The sequence below is a fragment of the Athene noctua genome, chromosome 13 (genome assembly GCF_965140245.1).
Source record: "Athene noctua chromosome 13, bAthNoc1.hap1.1, whole genome shotgun sequence".
NCBI lineage: Eukaryota > Metazoa > Chordata > Aves > Strigiformes > Strigidae > Athene > Athene noctua.
This window is the reverse complement of record NC_134049.1, coordinates 15002887-15022692: the sequence shown is the minus strand read 5'-3', so window position 1 is coordinate 15022692 and position 19806 is coordinate 15002887. Positions and strand designations below refer to the sequence as shown.

The 19806-nt window shown below is 42.5% G+C and overlaps 1 protein-coding gene across 5 annotated transcripts; it reads right to left on the bottom strand.

The window, feature by feature from the left end:
• Positions 1 to 1852: 1852 nt before the first annotated feature.
• Positions 1853 to 19617, bottom strand: KIF23 (kinesin family member 23). Of its 5 annotated transcripts, none has more exons than XM_074916858.1 (24): positions 19509 to 19609; positions 19327 to 19393; positions 19061 to 19189; positions 17537 to 17642; positions 16233 to 16369; positions 15461 to 15570; positions 14704 to 14874; positions 13712 to 13753; positions 13172 to 13284; positions 12905 to 13026; positions 12284 to 12386; positions 11889 to 11968; positions 11679 to 11798; positions 11022 to 11181; positions 10323 to 10490; positions 9929 to 10086; positions 9378 to 9551; positions 8545 to 8724; positions 7870 to 8169; positions 5749 to 5979; positions 4651 to 4733; positions 4296 to 4377; positions 4109 to 4179; positions 1853 to 2587 (listed from the first exon to the last, which is right to left on the bottom strand). In XM_074916858.1, exons 1-24 carry the CDS (start codon positions 19517 to 19519, stop codon positions 2572 to 2574), a joined length of 2934 nt encoding a protein of 977 aa, XP_074772959.1. In that variant the 5' UTR covers positions 19520 to 19609; the 3' UTR covers positions 1853 to 2571. The 5 variants fall into 5 exon arrangements, with proteins under 5 accessions (XP_074772959.1, XP_074772962.1, XP_074772961.1 ...); XM_074916861.1 differs by having other exon boundaries at positions 19327 to 19396; positions 19509 to 19604; XM_074916860.1 differs by lacking the exon at positions 5749 to 5979 and having other exon boundaries at positions 19327 to 19396; positions 19509 to 19617.
• Positions 19618 to 19806: the final 189 nt, after the last annotated feature.

The following is a 19806-nucleotide window of genomic DNA, read 5'->3' as shown; positions in this document are numbered from 1 at the left end:
CCAAACACGGACCTGGGGCAGCTCACAAACCTTCTTGCTCAGTAGGTTCCAATCTTCAGTTCTCTATGGCACCCATCTTGGGAGGCAACAACTGCATTCAAGTAATTAAAAATGTAACTGGTTAAGACAGGAGGGAGGAACAGGAGGGCTGTGCTGGCTGCAGAGGTGATGACTAGTCAAGACTTCAAGCCAAGGAGAGGTGCCCAGCCTTCACCCTGCCCCTCAATTCTGCTCAAAGGCCCCCGCAGCACCGTTTGCTCCATGACAGACCTCAGGGGCAGTGGAGGCTCATGAAAAACAAGTCATCGACTCGAGACAAGTTGTTACCACATTGCCACCCTCCTCACAGAACCAGCAAGGACAGATCTCCTCCTTAGCAAGGCCTTATCTTTGCACTTTTGATTAACCTTTATTATGAAGTGGTTACAGCAACAGTTTGTGCTTAACAGCTTTCTCCTCCAAAACAAGGTATTTCCAAGCAAAGTTCTTGCAAAACGTTACATGTCAAAACAGAACTAGGCAAGGACAGAGATAAAAAACACTTTGGCTACGTGTCCTTTGCCACCAGTGATATGAAAATCAGCATTTTGAGAGCCAACTCAGAATGCCTTTCACATCGCTTTTGGAATGACCCAAAGCCCCATTCCGTAGCTAAATATTTTTCCTTTACAAAGCCCTGAATATCCATTTCTCATGTCTCCCTCCCGGGTTTCCCCAGTAACACTTTCAATATGACACACGCCCATGACAGGATGAATCCAAATCAAAGAGATAACGCTTTTGACAGCTTCTACATCAGTAATAGTAGATTATTAATTCTAGTGTATGTGAAGGAGGCAATTTAAATGCCAGAAATAGGAGCGTGAGCCTTATTTAAGCTTATTGTGTTATTTCTGCTGGCTGCCCTTCCTATCCCTACCCCCCCACGGGGTAACAGCAAAAGGCAGGAAGACGTGTGGCTGTGGGGAACACCCTCCGTGGCTCGGGGGTCTCCCAAGACTCGGGGAGGTGGGTAGGAAGGAGGAATTCCCTGCCCCAGGCAGCGCAGCGCCTGCCTCCCTGCAGCAGGGCAGCGGGGAGGGACCCAGCACCAGCCCTGACGGCTATTTCACACCATCTAGTGGCATCAGCTCACCATGCCGCCCCAGCAGCGCGGCCGCCCACCGCGGCTTGGAGGATTTTTTGTTTCCCAGGCCAAGGCAAAAGCCTATGAAACCATCAAGCTGCACTGCCAGCTCCAGAGTAATTGTGCTCTGCCCCACGCCTTCTGAGTGTGCTCGAGCCTGCTCTCAGCTAGGAGAACGCTAAGGCTTACCCGAGCTTTCTGCTCCAGCTATGGGCCAGGACCTGTGGAAAAGATGGTGTTTCTTTACAATATAAGCCTTTTCATGGACCACCTGAAAATAATTGGGTTATACCAGCTACAGGGACCCATACTGGTCCCTTTTTTCCTTAAAAAAAATTTAAGGGTAGTCCCTAGGCATTATAAAAAACAACAAAAAAGTTAAGCTTAGTCACAAAAGCTTTTTCTTATACTGGAAAAAGCTCAAAGCTTTTACACCTTTTAACGATACAGTCACTCAAAATGAAACCAACTGCCCTCAAAAGCAACTGGCAGACACAAAGATAAGCTTATCCTAAACACTGCTGTGATCCAAGCAGACTCCTTGGTTTAAGCTTCAGAAGTATCCCAAAAGGTGCATTCATTCACAGCTCCTTGCACAGGACACAGCCAAGATGTTGTGGTGCTTACTTTAGTTTCTGTAACTTACCATACCCCTAAATAACAAGAACACGGTTTGTCAGAGACATTGAATAAAAAAAAGTATTTATTTTAACATATTTGCAGAGCCACACATATAGAGTTGTCACCACATCTGTGAGCAAATTACCTTTTTACCCCATATCTACAGATGTAAAACATTTACTTGCACTACAAAATAAAGTAGGTCTGATGTCAAGTCATCATTACTCTTCATATCAGTATTCTTGCTTCATTACTATGAAGGTTTGAAGATGCATGTTTTCACAAGCTGATTTGCATATTAAATAAAAGGTAATTCTTCCAAAAAGAAATCCTTATTACCAAGCTGTTGCTAGTTATAATAAAATACGAAATGGCATAGAAACACTCTTAAAGTTTGTTATTGCATCTAAATAAATAGCAGCATTGATGCCTCTTCAAAACAGAGGACCTGACAAGGAAGGGATAGTGACTCAAAGTATTTTGCACTATAAAAAGAAAAAGCTGAAAAAAATACACAAGGTGAAAGCCTTGTCTCATTAGTATATAAAGATACAGCTTAATAACAAAGGCTTCATAAACACGGGATGGAAGGTGTCCTTCAGCTGTCCAGGGGACACAGCGGCAGAACCCCTCTACATCTACTGAAAATATACACACCACTGACATGCTTCTTTGGGATAGCAAGAAATAGCTCCCACTTAACCACTGCCTAGCACAGGCCATTTGAAAAATATAAAGCCTGTAGTGATAAAAAAGCAGTTTATCGAGTTCATCACTGGCATCAGTCTGATAAAAATCAAGAGCATTCCAACGTAGTAGTATGCTCATGGCTTTCTTCGCCTAAAAAAGAAAAAAGCCACAAATAACTTTCAGATTTTACACAGCAGCAGTTTTCCTTAGCAGCAGTCAATAGCCTATTTACCTATTCTGCTGTATACACGTCTCACATACCTCCTATGCTAAAAATGTGACAACACAACTAAAGAGCTTGCTTATCAAGAAACACTTATATTTTGCTTTCTTTTTTAGCTAGCCATGAGCATAAAACAAAATTTTATTTAAATTATTTAATAAATTAAAATAAACAGAAGCTCCAGCTCAATACACAGGAAAACTAAAGGATTTACTACAATATCACAAGGCTGTAGGAAGGCTGCAAGTAACAGCAGCCACCTTGAGCAGGTCCCAGTTACTAAGAAATGTAATAAAGTGTATGAAAGGCACATATTGGTCATCTTATCTGAAAGAGGGATTACTGATTTCAGACACTCTCCAAAACACCCTTCCACCATAGATCTAAGCTCTCTGGATTCCAAATGCAGTAAGTTTAGCTGATTTTGGCTTCACAGAAACCTCTACTTCTCCAGCCCCCTCCTGCCTATAAACTTGTCTCACAAAACAGCAAATTTTCTTCCCGAGCTGAACAGGTGACTTCCACAGCACCGCCAGCACCTATAAGAGGCCAAATCTGGATACTGAATTCTGTTCTGCAAGACCTAGTTTAACAAAGCTTTCTTATCTGAAGCATATCTTTTGTCAGTGAAGTGTTATGTTAGACATGGATGCTCAGGTGTTGGGTACAAGCCTTACAAATCGCTGGATCATTTGGACTTTTTGCTAAATTGGGCCTTCTGCTTTGGTAAGCTTGTGTTTATGCATGTAACCACCATAGATCCCACCACGTTAAAGAATGATGAGACAGCCCTGAAGAATTCAGACTGTTATCTGTGCTTTGGCAAGAGAGGAGCTGCTTCTAGCATGACTAGAGCCCTCCCTTACAGGTGCCTTGACAATTACACAGCAGGTAGCAGCTGGAATAGGAGCTACATTCAAGTATATCATTAGGTATATCCCACAGTTTCCTCCTCCCTAAGCTACACTGAAATGAATACTAAGGTATTTGTAACCTTTTTTAGATTAAAGTTATCTGAAGATATAAAAATGAATCTATTTTACTGCATCAGCACCTGCTAAAGGCTGGGGGCAGGGAGAAGAGGGATACAGCTTTGTACTTTGTCACTGCCAGCCCTAACCCGATGCCATTCCAGACTTGCCAGGCATCCTAGTTCCTATTTTTTTACAGCCAAGAGAGCACACAACCAAATCTGACATTCTGCTCACTGCATCAAACGACAGTTTTACTAGAAGACAAGTTAATAATTCTGCTTGAAGTCTGCTACAGATCTACTCTGTCACCAGTTTCCCACACTGACTAGGCCTGCTTATCTTTTGAGAGGTATGTGCCCCAAACCCACAGTGGGAAGGGCAGCAAAGTCAAGGGTAGGGGGGGAAGAGTTCTTGCTTCAGATGTACCAGGGAAGAGAATGCAACACCCCAGCTACGAAGGGGAGATGCACTTACTTGGGCTGAGCATGATGCTGATATCCAGGTCCAAGAGCTGATCCCGCCCTCATCTCCACAGCCACAGAACACTGAGAAGACACAGAAGGTCAGTCTCTACTGCTCACCCCCACCCAGCTATCAACACTACCCCAACTCTCAGACAGATCCAGCACAAGATGGCTCCTTTCTTCCTTTTTTAGCTTACTCTGGTTTCTACATCAGTCCATTCCGAGTCTGCAGCACCCTCAGGTGGGTCAGCATTGGAAGGTGATGATCTTCGCTTTCGACTGGAAGAGGAGTATAGGGAAAAAGAGTTACAAGCCCCACCTAGTTTGGCAGATTCTCACAAACAAGAGAATACATTTTATGCTTTCTGAATAAGTACTTTGCTCTGAGCAGCCTTATAAACAGCTACAGTATCTAAAAGCCTCTCTGAGTTACTTTTATACAACTTTAAAATAGATGCAACTTCCTGTTAAATCCTCCGGACCAGAATCACACACTGTTGGAGTTACGTATCTCCCGCAGCGTCAGAACCTAAAATTAAGACTACAACTCACCCAGTTGGAGATTCTTGCTTCAGAGTTTCAATCTCTGTGAACTGAACAGCCTGTCCACCACCCCTGGTTTTGAAAACATCACCCTGGAAAACAGAAGCAGTTAACAAGGTATGGTCATGAGGTCAATCAGATGGCTACAGCACAGGTTTTCACGTCAAAGCTTAAATGCTTAAGGAAAGCCTTGCAGGTTAACAGCCAGCAAGAATATGTGCACAAATACACTCTCCCCCACTATATATCTTCCCTTATGACACGCAGGGCAGTAAAGAGCGAACACCATCTACCCTGGTGCTCAGAGCAGTCACTGCCACGACAAAGATTTCTGTGTGTGACTAACTGCTACAGAAATCTCATCATGGGCCTAGTTTCAGTAGTTCCATCCCCATAGCACGAACAGGTTCTGTTGTCAGCTGTGCAAGCCTTTGCTTTTGGAACTATCGCTGGAACCTACAAGGTTATCTTCCAGGAGTGAGAGCTTTTTTAAAACTAAAAAAAAAGAAAAAACCAATATTGGAAGGCCTGTGACTGTAGAAAAAAAGAATCAAAAGCTTCTTGCTACAAATTACAAAGAGCTCTCAATTTGCCTTGGGTGAGTACAGTCAGTGTTCTGGGACACAAGCACTGCAAGTGTTCAAAGCTGAGGCTGTCTCACCAATTTGTTTGGCAGTTGACTACAAGAAATTATGTCCTGCAGCATTTGAGTATCCATCACTGCAGCAAGCTTACTCATACCGCTAGTGGAAATCAAATAACATCACTCCGACAAGACTGACTCCACGAGATTAGCTGCAGCTGCCAGTCTAAGGAACTTTCACTACAAATGGATTATTGCATTTTACTAGAGGAAAAAAAACTTAATTACTTTCAATGGAAATGGTGACCGAGATAAACCACTTTTAATGACAAAGTTCAAGAAAAGTATTTTCAGACTCTAAAAAGCTCCCGCGAATCCAACTGCATAAGTTTCAAATTTAATCTCCTAGCAGACTGAGTCAAACATACCCTTTCGCTAGCCAGCAAGCCCGCAGCACAAGTACACAGCCAGAAATAGGTTCTGACAGGGTTATCACAAGTTTCCAATGAAGGCATTTGCTTTACCTTAATGAGTTTTGTTTCAATCTCTCCATCAGAGGCTAGCTCCTGGTGTGTCAGCATATACTTGTCACACTTAGCTAGCGCCTTTTCGCTTGCGGCCGCTACCGTGATGGAGTGGGGGACGTGCGGCTGCATGACTGTCTCAGTGGGCAAGTTAGAAGGTGGTTTGTGATCCACCCATCTCTCCCCAGCTGAGCGTGACCGTCGGTGTCTGAGGCGAACCGGAGGCACGTTCTGATCAGAGCGGAAGAGAATCAGGAGAAATCAGCACACAGTAAATCTCTCAGAGGGTATCATTAGCAGAAGTGAACTTTGCGGGTCTGGTTAAGATGTGTTTGTATGAAGCTCAAAGAGTGAGTTCCTAAAGTGCTTCCAGAGCATGTCCCAAAAGACACCATCACCAGAAGCCTTGCATAAAATTATTAACTAATTATTTCCATGCCAATCCCCGTTTCTGGTAAATTTTACTTGTTAAACAATCTGTTGCATTTCCTACCTAATAGTTTCCTCAAGAAGGATTTCTTTGTTGAGTAATCCTCCTCCACATTTCCAAATCAAAACAGATTGCTACAAACATATTAACCAACCAGAAAGAGAAATTTATGTTTCCATAGGTACATTCATGAACCAAACCACATTTTTTGAGGTAGCAAAGCAAGCAGACCAAGTATGGATTTCCAACACCTCTAAAGGGTACAAGGCCTCATAACACATCTGAGTAGCTAGCGCAAAGGAAGAATCCCCTGTACTAGTGCTATCGCTTCTGAACTCAGTTGTTGGAAATCCACGAAAAATCATTCAGGTTCATGTGGTTTTATTTTATTAATATTATTGCCAGTTGCTCAGGAAAATCAGAATATTCTGGAGACTTGTTTAAAAACCTGGGTCTCTTCAAGACATCTGACTGGGCTTTTGAAAGACTATTTCTAGACTCTCTCTGCTCCACTGACACGCTAATTTTATAGGCCTCTGAATCATGGTGAGGTTACATAACCCAGGCCCACAAATGCAAAAGCCCATCTACTGTATTTTCATGCAAAGAGCATCAATCAGGATTTCTTTGACCAATAAACACAGTGATTGGCTGTACCCTTTATAGATAAACCTCTTACAAGTCTCTTAGAAATTAAACGTATAGAGGGAAATGGGGCTTTCAGCAAAAATCTTCCATTAAAATAAAGAAAGAATTTCAATACTTTCTCCCCCTTTTGGTGGGCATGCACTTATTTCCGTTGATGGTTTTTTGAAACAATTCTGCTAAGATGCCTTAGAAGTTACGATGTAAGGAGAGGGTGTGCTACCACTGGTCACATTTTACTGTGGCAGAGACCACATGCCTTACTCTGCTGACTGTGGCTCATCTATTAATTAATTGGAAGAGCATTTGCTTAAAAGCATGTCCCTGACTTCAGAGGGCTAGCAAGTGACAGATATTTTGAGAACACTCTCAAAAAAATGACCCACACCCTGATAAACTTCCCTCCTCTCCAGAAGCTCTCTCAAGAGGCCAGGGTTGTGGGTTGTACAATTCTCTCCGATTTACCTGAGCCACTGTGACAGCACTATAACATGACAGACACCACCGCTACCAACATCTGCACGCATCAGTTCAGTGAAAAAAAAAAAAGTCTCCCACATGTAGGCAAAGCTCCCAGTTTTAATTCAGATGTGAAAATTAGGGAGGACTATTCTAAGAGAGTTAAAGTTAAGTCACACAAGCGAGATTTCCAGGAGATATTTGCAGACATGGATCACAAAACCACCTTTTAAGCTGCCCAGACAGACTATGGTACATTGTAGGCTGCAAGATAGATTTGAGGAGACAGACACAAGTTAAAACACAAGGACATTCACAGCTAAAGAAAGTCTAGCTAGTTCAGAGGTCGTTACAAGGCTATCTACACACCAGCAAGAAATACACACACTGCTTTTAAGGAGTTTCTAAACATCAAGAAGAGAATGAGCAGTGAGATTCAATTTGGACACAGTTCTGTCCTACAAGAAATATATTTCAGGGAAAACTCCAATCTATGTTACGTGTGCTCAGTGTAAAAGCAGTCATGATGAGCTTTTGAGCCAGACTAAGCAATGCTACATTTAGCTACTGACAGGAGCAGCACTAACCCTGCAGCATTGATCCTCTTCTATTTCTAGCTCATCTCTACGCCTGGGAACCTCGACTCCAGTCCAGCACATCCCTCGCCTTCTGTCTGAGGTGTTACAGCCTCTACTTTGTCCTGGTTCTTGTTGTCTACTCCTTGCATTAGGAGTGCCACTGGTAGGCTTGTGCAAAGGGGCTTTCTGCTCCCATTCCATAACACAGGATGCCACAGAAATGCTGCTACAAGAATTAGAACGTCTGTGCTCCTGCAGGTTGCTTGCGAGCTGCTGGCTGTTAGGGACTTGAGTAAAGTTACTAGAAGGCTAGAGAGAACAGGAAAGAAGTTAGTGAACACACAGAACTGTCAAGTCATAAGGCAATAAAATAATGAATACTGACAATGTGCAGAGTACCAATTCAGCTATTCAAGCTCATGGTTTTGGAGAGGTATTGTGTTGCAGTGACGCCATTAAGAAACAGGTATTCTTCCAATACGAGTAGCATTAGAAGGTAGGAGCACAAAAAAAAGAGCACTGATAAATACAACAGGAGACAAAGAATTCAAAGCAAGTTCAAGTTATCCAAATTCTGTGCTTGGGAATTATTTTCAAGCCACTAAATAGAAGCAGCCTTCACTTTAATTCATTCTTATAAAAGTATTTTTCCTTATATCAAGAAGTGTTTTAGAGGCAACTTACAGGTACTGGTGGAGGAGACACTGATCTCTGAACAGGCTTCTCTCGGTCTCTCTCCCGTGAAGGCCTCTCTGGCTTTTCATTTTTTGGTTCAGTAACAATAGCCTTCAGTTGCTTCAGTTTTTCATCTTTCACCCAAAGTTTGTTCTGCATCTCCAGCTGCTTTGCTGCTACACGACGCTCCTAGAGACAAGCAAGGAAGCATGAAGCACCTCACACAAAAGCACAAGTACTTGCACTGAGAGTTCGAAGGGAATTACATATTCCACATGGAATGCAAGTGTTCCCCACTGAGATACAAGCTATCAGAAATAATGACATATGGAGCTAAAGAAAGACTTCCTAGATTATAGATCAGTACCATGTTTAATGCCATCACCATTTTGTTTCCTGACTTATGACAAATGGGAGCAGGTCAAACTGCAGTTCTATCAAGGGTCCTGTAATAGTAACAGTTAATCCCTCAGATATCCTTTTCTTATTGCTTGTCAAGTGCAGGAGCTGAGCAAGAGTTTACATGAGGAAAAGGGGAAAAGCCTGACGTCAGGCTTCTACTGACAACCAGCAGAACAAGAGAACCACACCTTAGAGTGCCACAAACCCAACAAATTCTAGATATTGAAATGAAGTGACAGTGTTTAAGAGAGCTGCTCCAAAATTCCTTGAGGAATTTATCTTATCATACCATATTTATAAAAGTTCAAAGTATCTGTTCAAGTCCATACAACCAAGCACATCTCTTCTTAATGCTACTACCATATAAAAATCCCTCACAAAAACAAACCCCCCAGCATTGCTCTGTTACACACATCCAATAAATAGGGCACTGTACTTACGCACTCCTTCTCCCATTTCATGGTTGTTTCTGCCATCATGCCTTGTAACCGTGCCTCCAACCTACGTTTGTCAGAAGCCTGACGTTGCAACTTCTGGCTCTTACTTTCTAGTTCTTGCTGAAGATTACGCTTGTCTTCTTCATAAATTAATGCAGTTTTCTCTAAAATGTCAATCTGGAGGAAGAGAGGAAGGATTTGGCTATGCTTCTTCGAAGCACAACCCTCTAAGCCCAGAATTGCTAGTTATATTTGATTGTTAACATCTACTAGAATATATTAGCTATTGTACAAATACTCAGAGAAACAGTCCACACCCCAAAAAAGTTCCAAAGATTTTACAACTTTCTTAGAAGTTGCCCATCTTAACATATTTAGAAAAGCCTCACGTCATAAGAAAGCAAAAAATCTAAGTGTTCAAAGTTCTTCACAAAATAACTTTTAATCTTGTTTCTAACATCCATATTGCAAGCAACTTCTGATGTCAAGAAGCTCGCCAAATGGTACGTAGAAAATGCATTTTGTGCTTAGCTTTAGACAATGAAAAAACTGACCTTAAATTCCAAAGTTTTAATTTTCTTCTCCAGGCGTTCTAGCTCCATTTTCTGTCCTGATATTGTTTTCTCTTTTTCGGACAGTTTTCCCTGAATATAGTTTTCCTTGGATATAACACTGGAGTCAAATTCTTGCAGCATTGTTTTAAACGCAAGCACTGCAAGAGAATCAATATATTTTCATCTTCTCACCATATATCCATAATGTCAAAACCAGGTCTGTTTTCCTCCTACCAATTTAACACTGCCAGCTATTTCATTACCTCGAAAAAGGGGGTTTTTTTAAGTGATCAATCTAGACCAGATACTTATTTCATGCTGGTACAGAAGAGATCCCTTAAGTAGCAATAAGGGCGCCAAAAATCTAGCTCCACATTGATGTTCAAATTCTTACCGTTTTTGGCAAACTCCTCTGACAACATTTGTCGTAGTTTATGGCGTTTTTCCAGGACTTCAATAAGCTTTGGAAGTGTTTGATCATCATTAACATCCAATAGCTCACATGAAGGCAGAGGAGGAAAGTTCTGCGAAAACATTTCTGAAACAGATTGCTCTTCTGTTTCTGTAAGATTTAAAGCCAAGAAAGTCTGTCAACAAGCTACAGAACAGGAAAAATTCCATTTGACAACACACAGCCACAGATCATTCATTCCACAGTACCATGAAGCAGACAGAACTTAAGAATAATTAATGAGAACTAGAAGTTTTCAGAAGAGATGACAGTGTGGAGAGAAGATTAAATGTGACATTCTCGATTCATTGCTTTATCATACCTCCAGGCAACTTTTGATTTCTAAAGTAGGCCCTAAGCATACAAAAACATCAAAGTATCCTCCTCAGCACAATTTCCTTCCAGGAGCTGCAGTAATGGGACCATGAATTCAACTCATCACCAGCAACAAAGAATTATTTTGTGACTTGCACAGTAACTGGGTTTAGCACTGCAGGATGAAGAGAGCAGCACCTATTGCAGAGGAGGCTCGCAACTAACAGTTCAGTGAAGTTACTTTTGCACTTCCATGGCTCAAATAGTTTGTTCTAAAACAGCTTTCAGCTCCTAACAGTAGAAACCACCCAGTGTTCTGGCTTTTACCTCCATTTATTGGGCCACCCCGCATCTCCAGCCTCCGCGAGAGCTCCTCTCTGAAGGCCTGGTTCCGGAGGCGCCGTCCCGGCGTCAGGCCGCAGAGCGGTCTGTCCACAGGTCTCGCGACTTCAACCTCCTGGGTCATCTCTGCAAAGCGCATGACTTGCTACAAATGAACAAAACCAAGCTTAGCAACAAAACTAACCAACAAAAGTTTAAAAGGTATATTTTAAGGTCGATAGAAGTATTAGAAGAGACATTATCAAGCTATAATCTCAAATAGATCCCAGCTAGAGAGCATGTGCTTCTGAAGCGATCCAGAAACCTTCCAGAAACACCTCCCCGACCGCAGCCCCCAAGGAACGACTGTGCAGCCAGCTGAAATTTTAGCAAGTACCATCATAGTGTGGATTAAGCACCTAAACACAGTTATTTGGACTTCTGTAGGTAAGAGAAACATTTCCTATTTTACAAGCAAGTAGAAGTTCCCATTTTTAAGAAGAAAAATAAGACTTCAAGGCCATATTTGCCCTGCAATATTATATTTGATTACCTGAAGTGTCTAAGCAACAAAAAACATTATTGCTCTCATCTACCAAGCAAGTACAAGAATTCATTGATAAACAAGAGTAGAAGGGGAGGCAAGATCTGCAAGGAAGTTACCAAGCTTTCCTCGTAGTCCTCAGCTTTAGGATTAACACACACAATCATACGCACTTTTCCTTCACCATCAAAATAGTTCTTGAAGAGATGAGTCAGTTTGGAATCTCTGTATGGAACCATCTTAAAATAAAGGACATGAAAGATTTATTAAGCTTTCATTACACCAAATCATCATCAAATCAGAAGATAATTAGATAATGGGTTGCATACCTTATTTGTTCCATACATCTGGTTTTCCCGCAGAACTTCAATACATGTTCTTAATGTCATTAGAGACTGATTAATATTACCTTAAAAAAGAAAACACAAAACTCTAAGCAGCCATTTGGATCATGTTCCCAAATTATTTAGCAGTTTACTTAAGAATAAATTGCCTGGACCTAAGTTGTATTTGTTACAGATAACTGCTGTAATTAACTGAAGTATCAGAATAAGTGTTAGGAAAACCTTCTGGTTTCCAAACTTGAGGATTTTAGGTCATCAAATCAGAACATCATAACAGAACACTTCAAATCTTCCCATGATCGTCCCTTACTAGGGGACAAGACTAACATGAGCATATATTGGCACCTAAAATTACCAGGCTGTCTAAAGTTGGTACGTACTTGCTTCTCGCAACCTGTTCCCTTCAGCTTTTGTTCTATTAGTCCTTTCACTTCCAGCCAGATCAACTAAAGACAGCTGGCTTAAAGTGATCTGTTCTTTCTCCTATTAAAGAAAACAAAATTACATTAGGTTGATTAGCTCTACATACCCCACGCCCCCAAACCTAAGCCAGCATGCACACTTAAAGAATGTGTTGCACCTTTAAAGTCTGAGGGTGTTTTACAGCCCTTAGCACAAGTAGCTGTGCACCACTACATTTTCCTGTGAAAAAGTTCAGCAGAGCCCTTCTGTCTCGGGCCACAAGATAGGTATAACCACCATGCTCATTCAAATCCTCAAAGTTTTAGATTAAGGTTTTGCTCAAAAGAAGCGGAGGTAAAATCCGAAGGAATAAGCAGCTTAGCGCTCCATTTTAACGCTCTACTTTCGTTACAAAAAGGAGACTAATTCTGTCAAAGATTGAAAAATTAATTTTGATTTCTTCAAAATGGAATCACTACCACTCAAGACACAGTAACTGTTTCAGTAAGCCATGCTCCAAGGTTCACCACCTTTTCTATCACACTATTCACACCTACATGCCCCCAAGTTCTCCTTTAGGAGCCCATCCTGGAATTCACCTGCAGCACGTTATCTCCATCTGCATCCAGAGGGGCTTGAGCCAACTTGATAATATAGACACTGTGAGAGCGACTGGATTCTCGGTTCAGCTGAGTGTTTGCAATGTGCCTCTTCTTTTGACCTGTATAGAACAAAAACAATCCCTCCAAAAATCTCTTTCATTTAACAGACTCGCCACCTGGCAAAGCCAATTCTGTGTTCAGCGTGATAGTGTAAAGGCTGACACATCTGTACTGAATTTACAAAGTTATATTTTAAAGATTTACCTCTCCAAAACACTTCAAAAGCTTCTTCTGCAGATTTCACCTCTACTTCTGTGCATCCTGTGACATACATGTTGTGATTCTGGTCCTCACGCAGGATTTTGGATTGTGGAGGTCTTAAGGACAGGGAGGAAATAAAACAAAAAACCCACTAAATTTGAGTGGAGTTTTATGCACAATGCACTGTCATGCAAATTATCTTTTGTTTAACTACAAAATTCAGACTGAATATGTCAATTATCCATACAGCAGATGGAAGAAGTAGTACAAGTACATGGACACACATTCGGCCAAGATTAGTTACACTTCAGCTACTGCTTTAATTTAGAAGCTACGTTTAATTGCAATTCTTACTGGAAATCATCAGTTTCGATGGCAGCTATTGTTTTTCTACATGCATACAGAAGCAAGATGGCTTCAACAGCATCCTATATTCACTAGTAAAGCAAGAAGAGATAGGGAGTCAGTCTGAGTTTATTTTCTGCTTCTACTAAAAGAAAATTTCTCTTTCCAGTATCAGGAATAATATGCTTATGCACATACATAAAGTCACCATTTCGCACAGGAGTGTTGCAATTGTTCCACCTAGCAAAAAAACAGGGTTAAAAAAATATTAAGTCATTCAGCTTGTGCCTAAAAATCTTTCCACATGTAATACACTGTAGCTTCCATAAATAGAAATAATCCAAAATTCTCATAGGCTGATTTTTGGACATAAGCACAACACTAAACCAAATTATTTTATTCTTCTTTAAAAAACATTTACAGACACTCAAACCCTTTTCAAATCAGTACCCTGGAGGCAGTTCTTGCTGTTTCAGAGACATAGCATGTTTTGCTCTAGTCAGCCTTTGTTAATCAGCCAACTCTTTAACACAGGTAGCAATGGACAAGCATAGGGTTTTCTTTAATGGATTTCAAATTTACAAATTAAAAAAATTCCATGTTTAAGTTGCAGACTTTTTTCTGACGGTCTCAAGACTTACTCATTGTAGACATCAGCTAAGTACCTTTCTTTCCAGAAAATACCCAGGATTTCATTTATGAGACATTTAGTTTGTTTTTATGGAAATTACTGACATCAAGTCAAATAATATGCAAACTTGCACTAACGGTAAAGCAACAACAAAATAACAACTTTTGCCCAATACACTGTTTACAGGGAAAAATGTGTTAGTCATGGAAGGGCTGACTCTTCAAGCTGCATTCTCCTGCTAGGAACAGTCCTCACAGAACAGCATGAACAGACTTGTATCCCACTGGGGTTCTAACACTGCCTAACAAATTAAATATTTGCTTATTAATCTCCCATCATAATAAGGAAGGGAGCACCAAGTCTTAGCAGCAACAGAACTATCAGTACTCGGCCCACAAACACTATTGTCTGGACTCCTTTGCCATCACCTTTTTTCTCATGATTTTAAGTGATTCTCATGAATTGAGCCAGACTCGCCAAGACTACAGCTACAAAAGACATATTGTAATTCTCACAGAAGCGTAATTGAAGTAGGAGTAATAGTTTTTATAAAACTAACTTTGGTTTTATAGGCTCAAAGGGAGCTTCCTCCAAGAGGTCATATATGTAGTTGTTGTAGATCTCAATATAGGAGACAAAGACACTGTAGACATTATCTTCATCAACTTCTTCCACTTTGCAGTGATCTTGCACGTTGATCATATCAGCAAATTCTGGATCTACTTGTCGCCTGTTGAACAGACAATAAGGGATTGTAGTGGAGTATCCACAGCCAGCTAACATGTCAGACAGCGACTCTACAGTTAAAGAGCAAATCTACTGACAGGGAGCGTGATCTGAGTATGGGAGTGCTCACACTAGCAACTACTGACAACACACCCTGTCACATTAGATTAAAACTTTTCAGAGTGCTTCTTTTAATTAGATAAACTTTCACCCAACACTGCTGTACTCAGCTGCAGGAAGAAATGCCTCGCAAAATTCCCAGTCAGTCAACATTTCTATCCTCCATTCAGCAATCTCAATATTTTGCAAAATATCCCCAAGTTTAACTTGACAGTATTCCCACCAGCAAAGACATAGCATTTGACGGGTTAACAATAAAAATAGACTCTGTTGCCTGATTCTAAGTCTTCTAATCAAAATACTTAGTTATGCAATTGCTAAAACCACATAAAGTATACTAACTTCCCATTAATGTTTTTCTTTCATTTTTTCAAGCAGAGGATAAAGAGACCAAGGTAAGTTAAAACCACAATAACAGAGTAACATTTCTATTAACTAAATTTGTTCTGCATGTTACAATAGTTACTTACTTGCCAGATGGAGTTTTTGGAACAGGCACGGCATCTCTTTTCTGGCGCTCTAATAGAGCATCTACTTTACACTGAACATCCACACCGTTCTTGTCATCAAGCTTAAAAACCTGAGCAATGAGTATGTTTAGACAATATAATGACAAACATAAGGCGTTGGCCAGGAAAACAAATTATTTGATCAAGCTGTCTAGCAACCAGCAAATACCATGCCCCTCACTAACACTCGATCTGCTGGATAACGTGAAGCAGATCTGACAGAAAACAGATATTTCTCAAATAGCCATATTTCATAAAAGCTCCCAAGCTAGCATGATAACAAGGAAAAGATTTCCAGTATCATTTAAAATATATTTAGATACCAAAAATCCAGAGATGCTTGACCACAAGAAAAGCCTCACATCGTGTCCTATATTATTTCAGATATGGTTTCCTGTGGCTTTTGTATCTTGTGGCAGGGTTTCATTCCATAACGCAGAAAGCTTACTCTTTCCTTTTTTACTGTTTTAAAGAAGTTAATAAAAGAATGAGCAACAATTATAGGACTAGCCATATACCTTCATGAAATGCCCATCCAAGCTACTACCCCTCTCTCCTTGGCCCTGCTCTTCAGATCTCATGGGAATGTGGGTTTTCTTGGCTGGTTTACTTATTAAAGTGCTCCAGTCACGTGTCTAGACACGAGATACACACTTTGAACAGAAAATATTTCTCTAGAGTTTTTCGGCTGTTACAAGCAACGATGTGAAGAATTCAGTGCCACACTACTCACAAATCGCTTGGCCTGGAATGGGCCTATGCTGTTGAAGATCATATCCAAACACCGCGGGAGAAGTCCTCCATCACCAGGAGATCCTGTCATGGTGTGTGTTTTCCCGCTGCCGGTCACACCATAGGTAAAAAGGAGACCTAGGAGGGACAGGAAAGTTATGTAATGTTGTAAGTTATGCTTGCATGCCAAAAAACAGCTCAGTTCTAATCACAGGCTCTGCCTTTCCCCAGGGTAAATGTATTCAGAAAGAATAACAACTCTTTTTGAACAGTTAACTGTAAACTATTCCAGCCCATCAAAATCCACTGTCAAAACTAGAAGGGCCACAAAGCTGGGGCAGGGTCTGGAGCACAGGTCTGATGGGGAGCGGCTGAGGGAACTGGGGGGGTTTGTCTGGAGAAGAGGAGGTTGAGACCTCATCGCCCTCTACAGCTCCCTGACAGGAGGGTGCAGAGAGGGGGGATGAGTCTCTTGAGCCAAGAAACAAGTGACAGGACAAGAGGGAATGGGCTCAAGCTGCGCCAGGGCAGGGTCAGGCTGGCTCTTAGGAAGGATTTCTTCCCAGAAGGGGTTGTTGGGCGTTGGAATGGGCTGCCCAGGGCAGGGGGGGAGTCCCCATCCCTGGAGGGGTTGAAGAGTCGGGTTGACCCAGCGCTGAGGGATCTGGTGTAGCTGAGAACGGTCAGTGTGAGGGTCATGGTTGGACTGGATGATCTTCAAGGTCTTTTGCAACCCAGATGATTTTGTAAACTAGCATTTACATCTCTCACTGACAGTCACTTCACCTACAGCTGACAGGAGCTACCATCCCCCCAGAGAAGGGTGCATTTGGAAGCCAAAACGGAAGGAAGCCACTAAGTCCCAGGGCAGAGGGCTGAGTTGTTATGCTGGTTACTAAGGAGTCTGACATAAGCCAGATACTTCAAGGACCAGTGCTGTGATATCAAACCATGCCCAAGAGATCAAGCCCTACAAACTGCTTTCTGTGGTCAGTCTTTAGGTGGATAAGTCATCCCTTCCTGCAGGAAAAAAAAAAGCTTCTCCAGTTAATGGTGTATAAAAAGATTAGACCCTGACACAAGTAACATGCAGGTCATAACAAAGGTCAGTAGGTTTAGAAGGAATGAAAGGCAGAAAGAGCTTCCAAGGCTGTTGTATGGGGCAGCTGCTCTCATTGCACATGAGGTACGCATGGTTTTACCTAGACAAGCTAAGAAACCTTGACACATGTTTGAAACCAAAGCAATATCAGAAACCACATGGTAGATATACAGAAAAGAGGGAGAGAACAAGGACTTGTTTACCATTTTTCCCATGAATGAGATCTTCCACTAGAGGTTTAGCCACCACATCAAAAAGCTCCTTCTGAACAACAAGGGTGCCAAACACTTCTTTAAAAGAATACTGCGTCTGAAGACAAAAAAAAAAAGATATACCATCCTAAACCTTAAGTTTCCCTGTCCAGAAGTTTCTTGCTTCAGACCTTACTCTGGTAAGATGGTGGAAAGCAGTTCTAAGATTCTACTTTAGGATTACACCAGTGTTTGAACATGGGCACTTGACGCAGTGTAACTATTCCAAGAATAAGATGTGCACAATGAAGAGCAGCAACTGTCTCATTTTTGCAGAGCTTAAGTCCAGAACTAACCAGAAGGATCACAAAGCCTGGCATCCCAGTGACTAGAGAATCTCATAATTTACAGCTTCAAGCTCGAATTTTTGTTTGAGCCCCCACCATAATCCACACAAGAACTGAGCACAGGAGTACCCACAACAGCCAAAGTTGTTCCAGCATTTAATCATTTTGTTTTAAGCTTGTGTCTTTTTCCCAATCTAGCCTCACTCTCCAGTCACAGGTTTTCAGTATACTTTTTTTGTTGTTGTTGATTCTGGTCACTTTTCAATCAAAACACTTGTTTAGGTAAATATTTAACTTTTAAGTTTTTGAGCAAAACTTTGTTTACCAAACTTTCAACTAATCTTTGCCTTTTTTATTTAAGCCTTTGAAGAGCACTTTATGTACTTCTTATAAGAATTTCCAATACTGAAATCGGAAACAAAGTATACTACATCCCAATTAACTTTTTTTTTTTTCCTTAGAAACAGCATGACATTGTCTCATTTTGAGTTATACCACTGTATTGGGAACCTGCACTTAACTGTTTCACTATGAAATCATAGTCAGCGCTACAAAACTCTGGCTCCTTGTTCTGTACACACAATTTAAACCCTCTTTTTCTAGAAAACATTTGTACTGATCAAGTAACAGTGTGAACTGCTCTGTGATCTGCTACCTACTTTTCTGCACTTGAGGCCATTTCACTGCTTTGTGTACATAACCTACAGCTTCACTCCTGTCCTCCCTATTCTATAAATAGGGAAACGTTGCTTTTCGTCCAGCTTAAATTTGGGATAAATCAACCGTTAATTCATTTGTGTCTGGTTTAGCTTAGAGCTGGTTTCTTTCAACCAGTCCTACATGAAAAAGTCCTTTAAGTAGTCTAAATATTTGCCAGTTGTGCTTTTGTACCTTTTACCCTCCTCCTGCACCCTACAGAAGCAGCCTTTTTGTATAAGGAGAATCTATTTAATGGCTAAGGAAACGGTGCATTTTTGCTCTACATGGTTTTCTGGGTTTGAAAACTCGCTTTTCTAAAATCACAAGCTGCCGATTTGCACATTGCACGCCACACCACAAATCAATGGAAAACATTAACAGCCGGGTAAATGACCTCGGCCCCCAATTCCGAGCAGCCCCTTGAGCTGGGCACAGCCCCAAGGCGGAGGGCAAAGGCACAGATCTCCCCACCGCTACCCCAAGCCGTTACCTCCCGGTACTCTCCATTGCGGAATATCCTGTATCCCTCGGGCGGGTGGATCTGCACCGTGGTCTCGTTGATCACCTCGATGCAGCACTCCTGGTCGGGCCAGCTGAGCGGCCGCACCCTGCAGTACACCTGGGGAGGGACACACACAGGGCCCTTCATCCCTCGGAGCAGCCCCGAAGGGCGGCAGCGGGCCCAGCCCCACCGGGACCCCTCCCCGCCCGGTGCCTCCCGTCCACCTCGGCGGGACCCAGCGGCCCAGCACTCACCCCCACGGGATCCTTCAGGCTGGGGCTAGACGGTTTCTTCAGCGCCGGCCTCCGCGGCGTCTTGGCCCTACTGCGAGGAGGAGGATGCGTGAGGGGCGGCCCCGCAACGCCGGCCCGGGCGGGCCCAGCACCGGGCCCAGGCGGACCCCGCGGCCAGGACAGGGGGTTGGGGAGTGACTTACGCCGCCTTCATGTCGCGGAGAGGCGCAGCGGGCGGAGCTGACCTGTCGCGATCGAGGCGGTCGCCGCCGCCGGAGGTTTCGCACCGTCCGCAACCGGCGGCCCCGTGCGCTCGCTTCAGATTCAAATCGAACCAATCGGCTCCCGCGGCCCCTCTCGCGTCACCACGCAGCGCGTGCGCCTTACGTTCGCGCGAGACCGCCTGCTAACCTCCGCCCTCGGCGCGTGGCGGGGGGGGGGGGGGGGGGCCGCGAGCGTTGCCATGGCGACGTTACGGGCGCGGCCCGGAGCCGCGGGCGC

Coding starts and splice junctions, on each gene's coding strand:
- KIF23 (XM_074916861.1), bottom strand. Junction 17,643..19,060: donor GCAATGGAGAGTACCGGGAG/GTAACGGCTTGG, acceptor TTTTGTCTTCAG/ACGCAGTATTCTTTTAAAGA. Junction 8,170..8,544: donor TGTCTCCTCCACCAGTACCT/GTAAGTTGCCTC, acceptor TGTTCTCTCTAG/CCTTCTAGTAACTTTACTCA.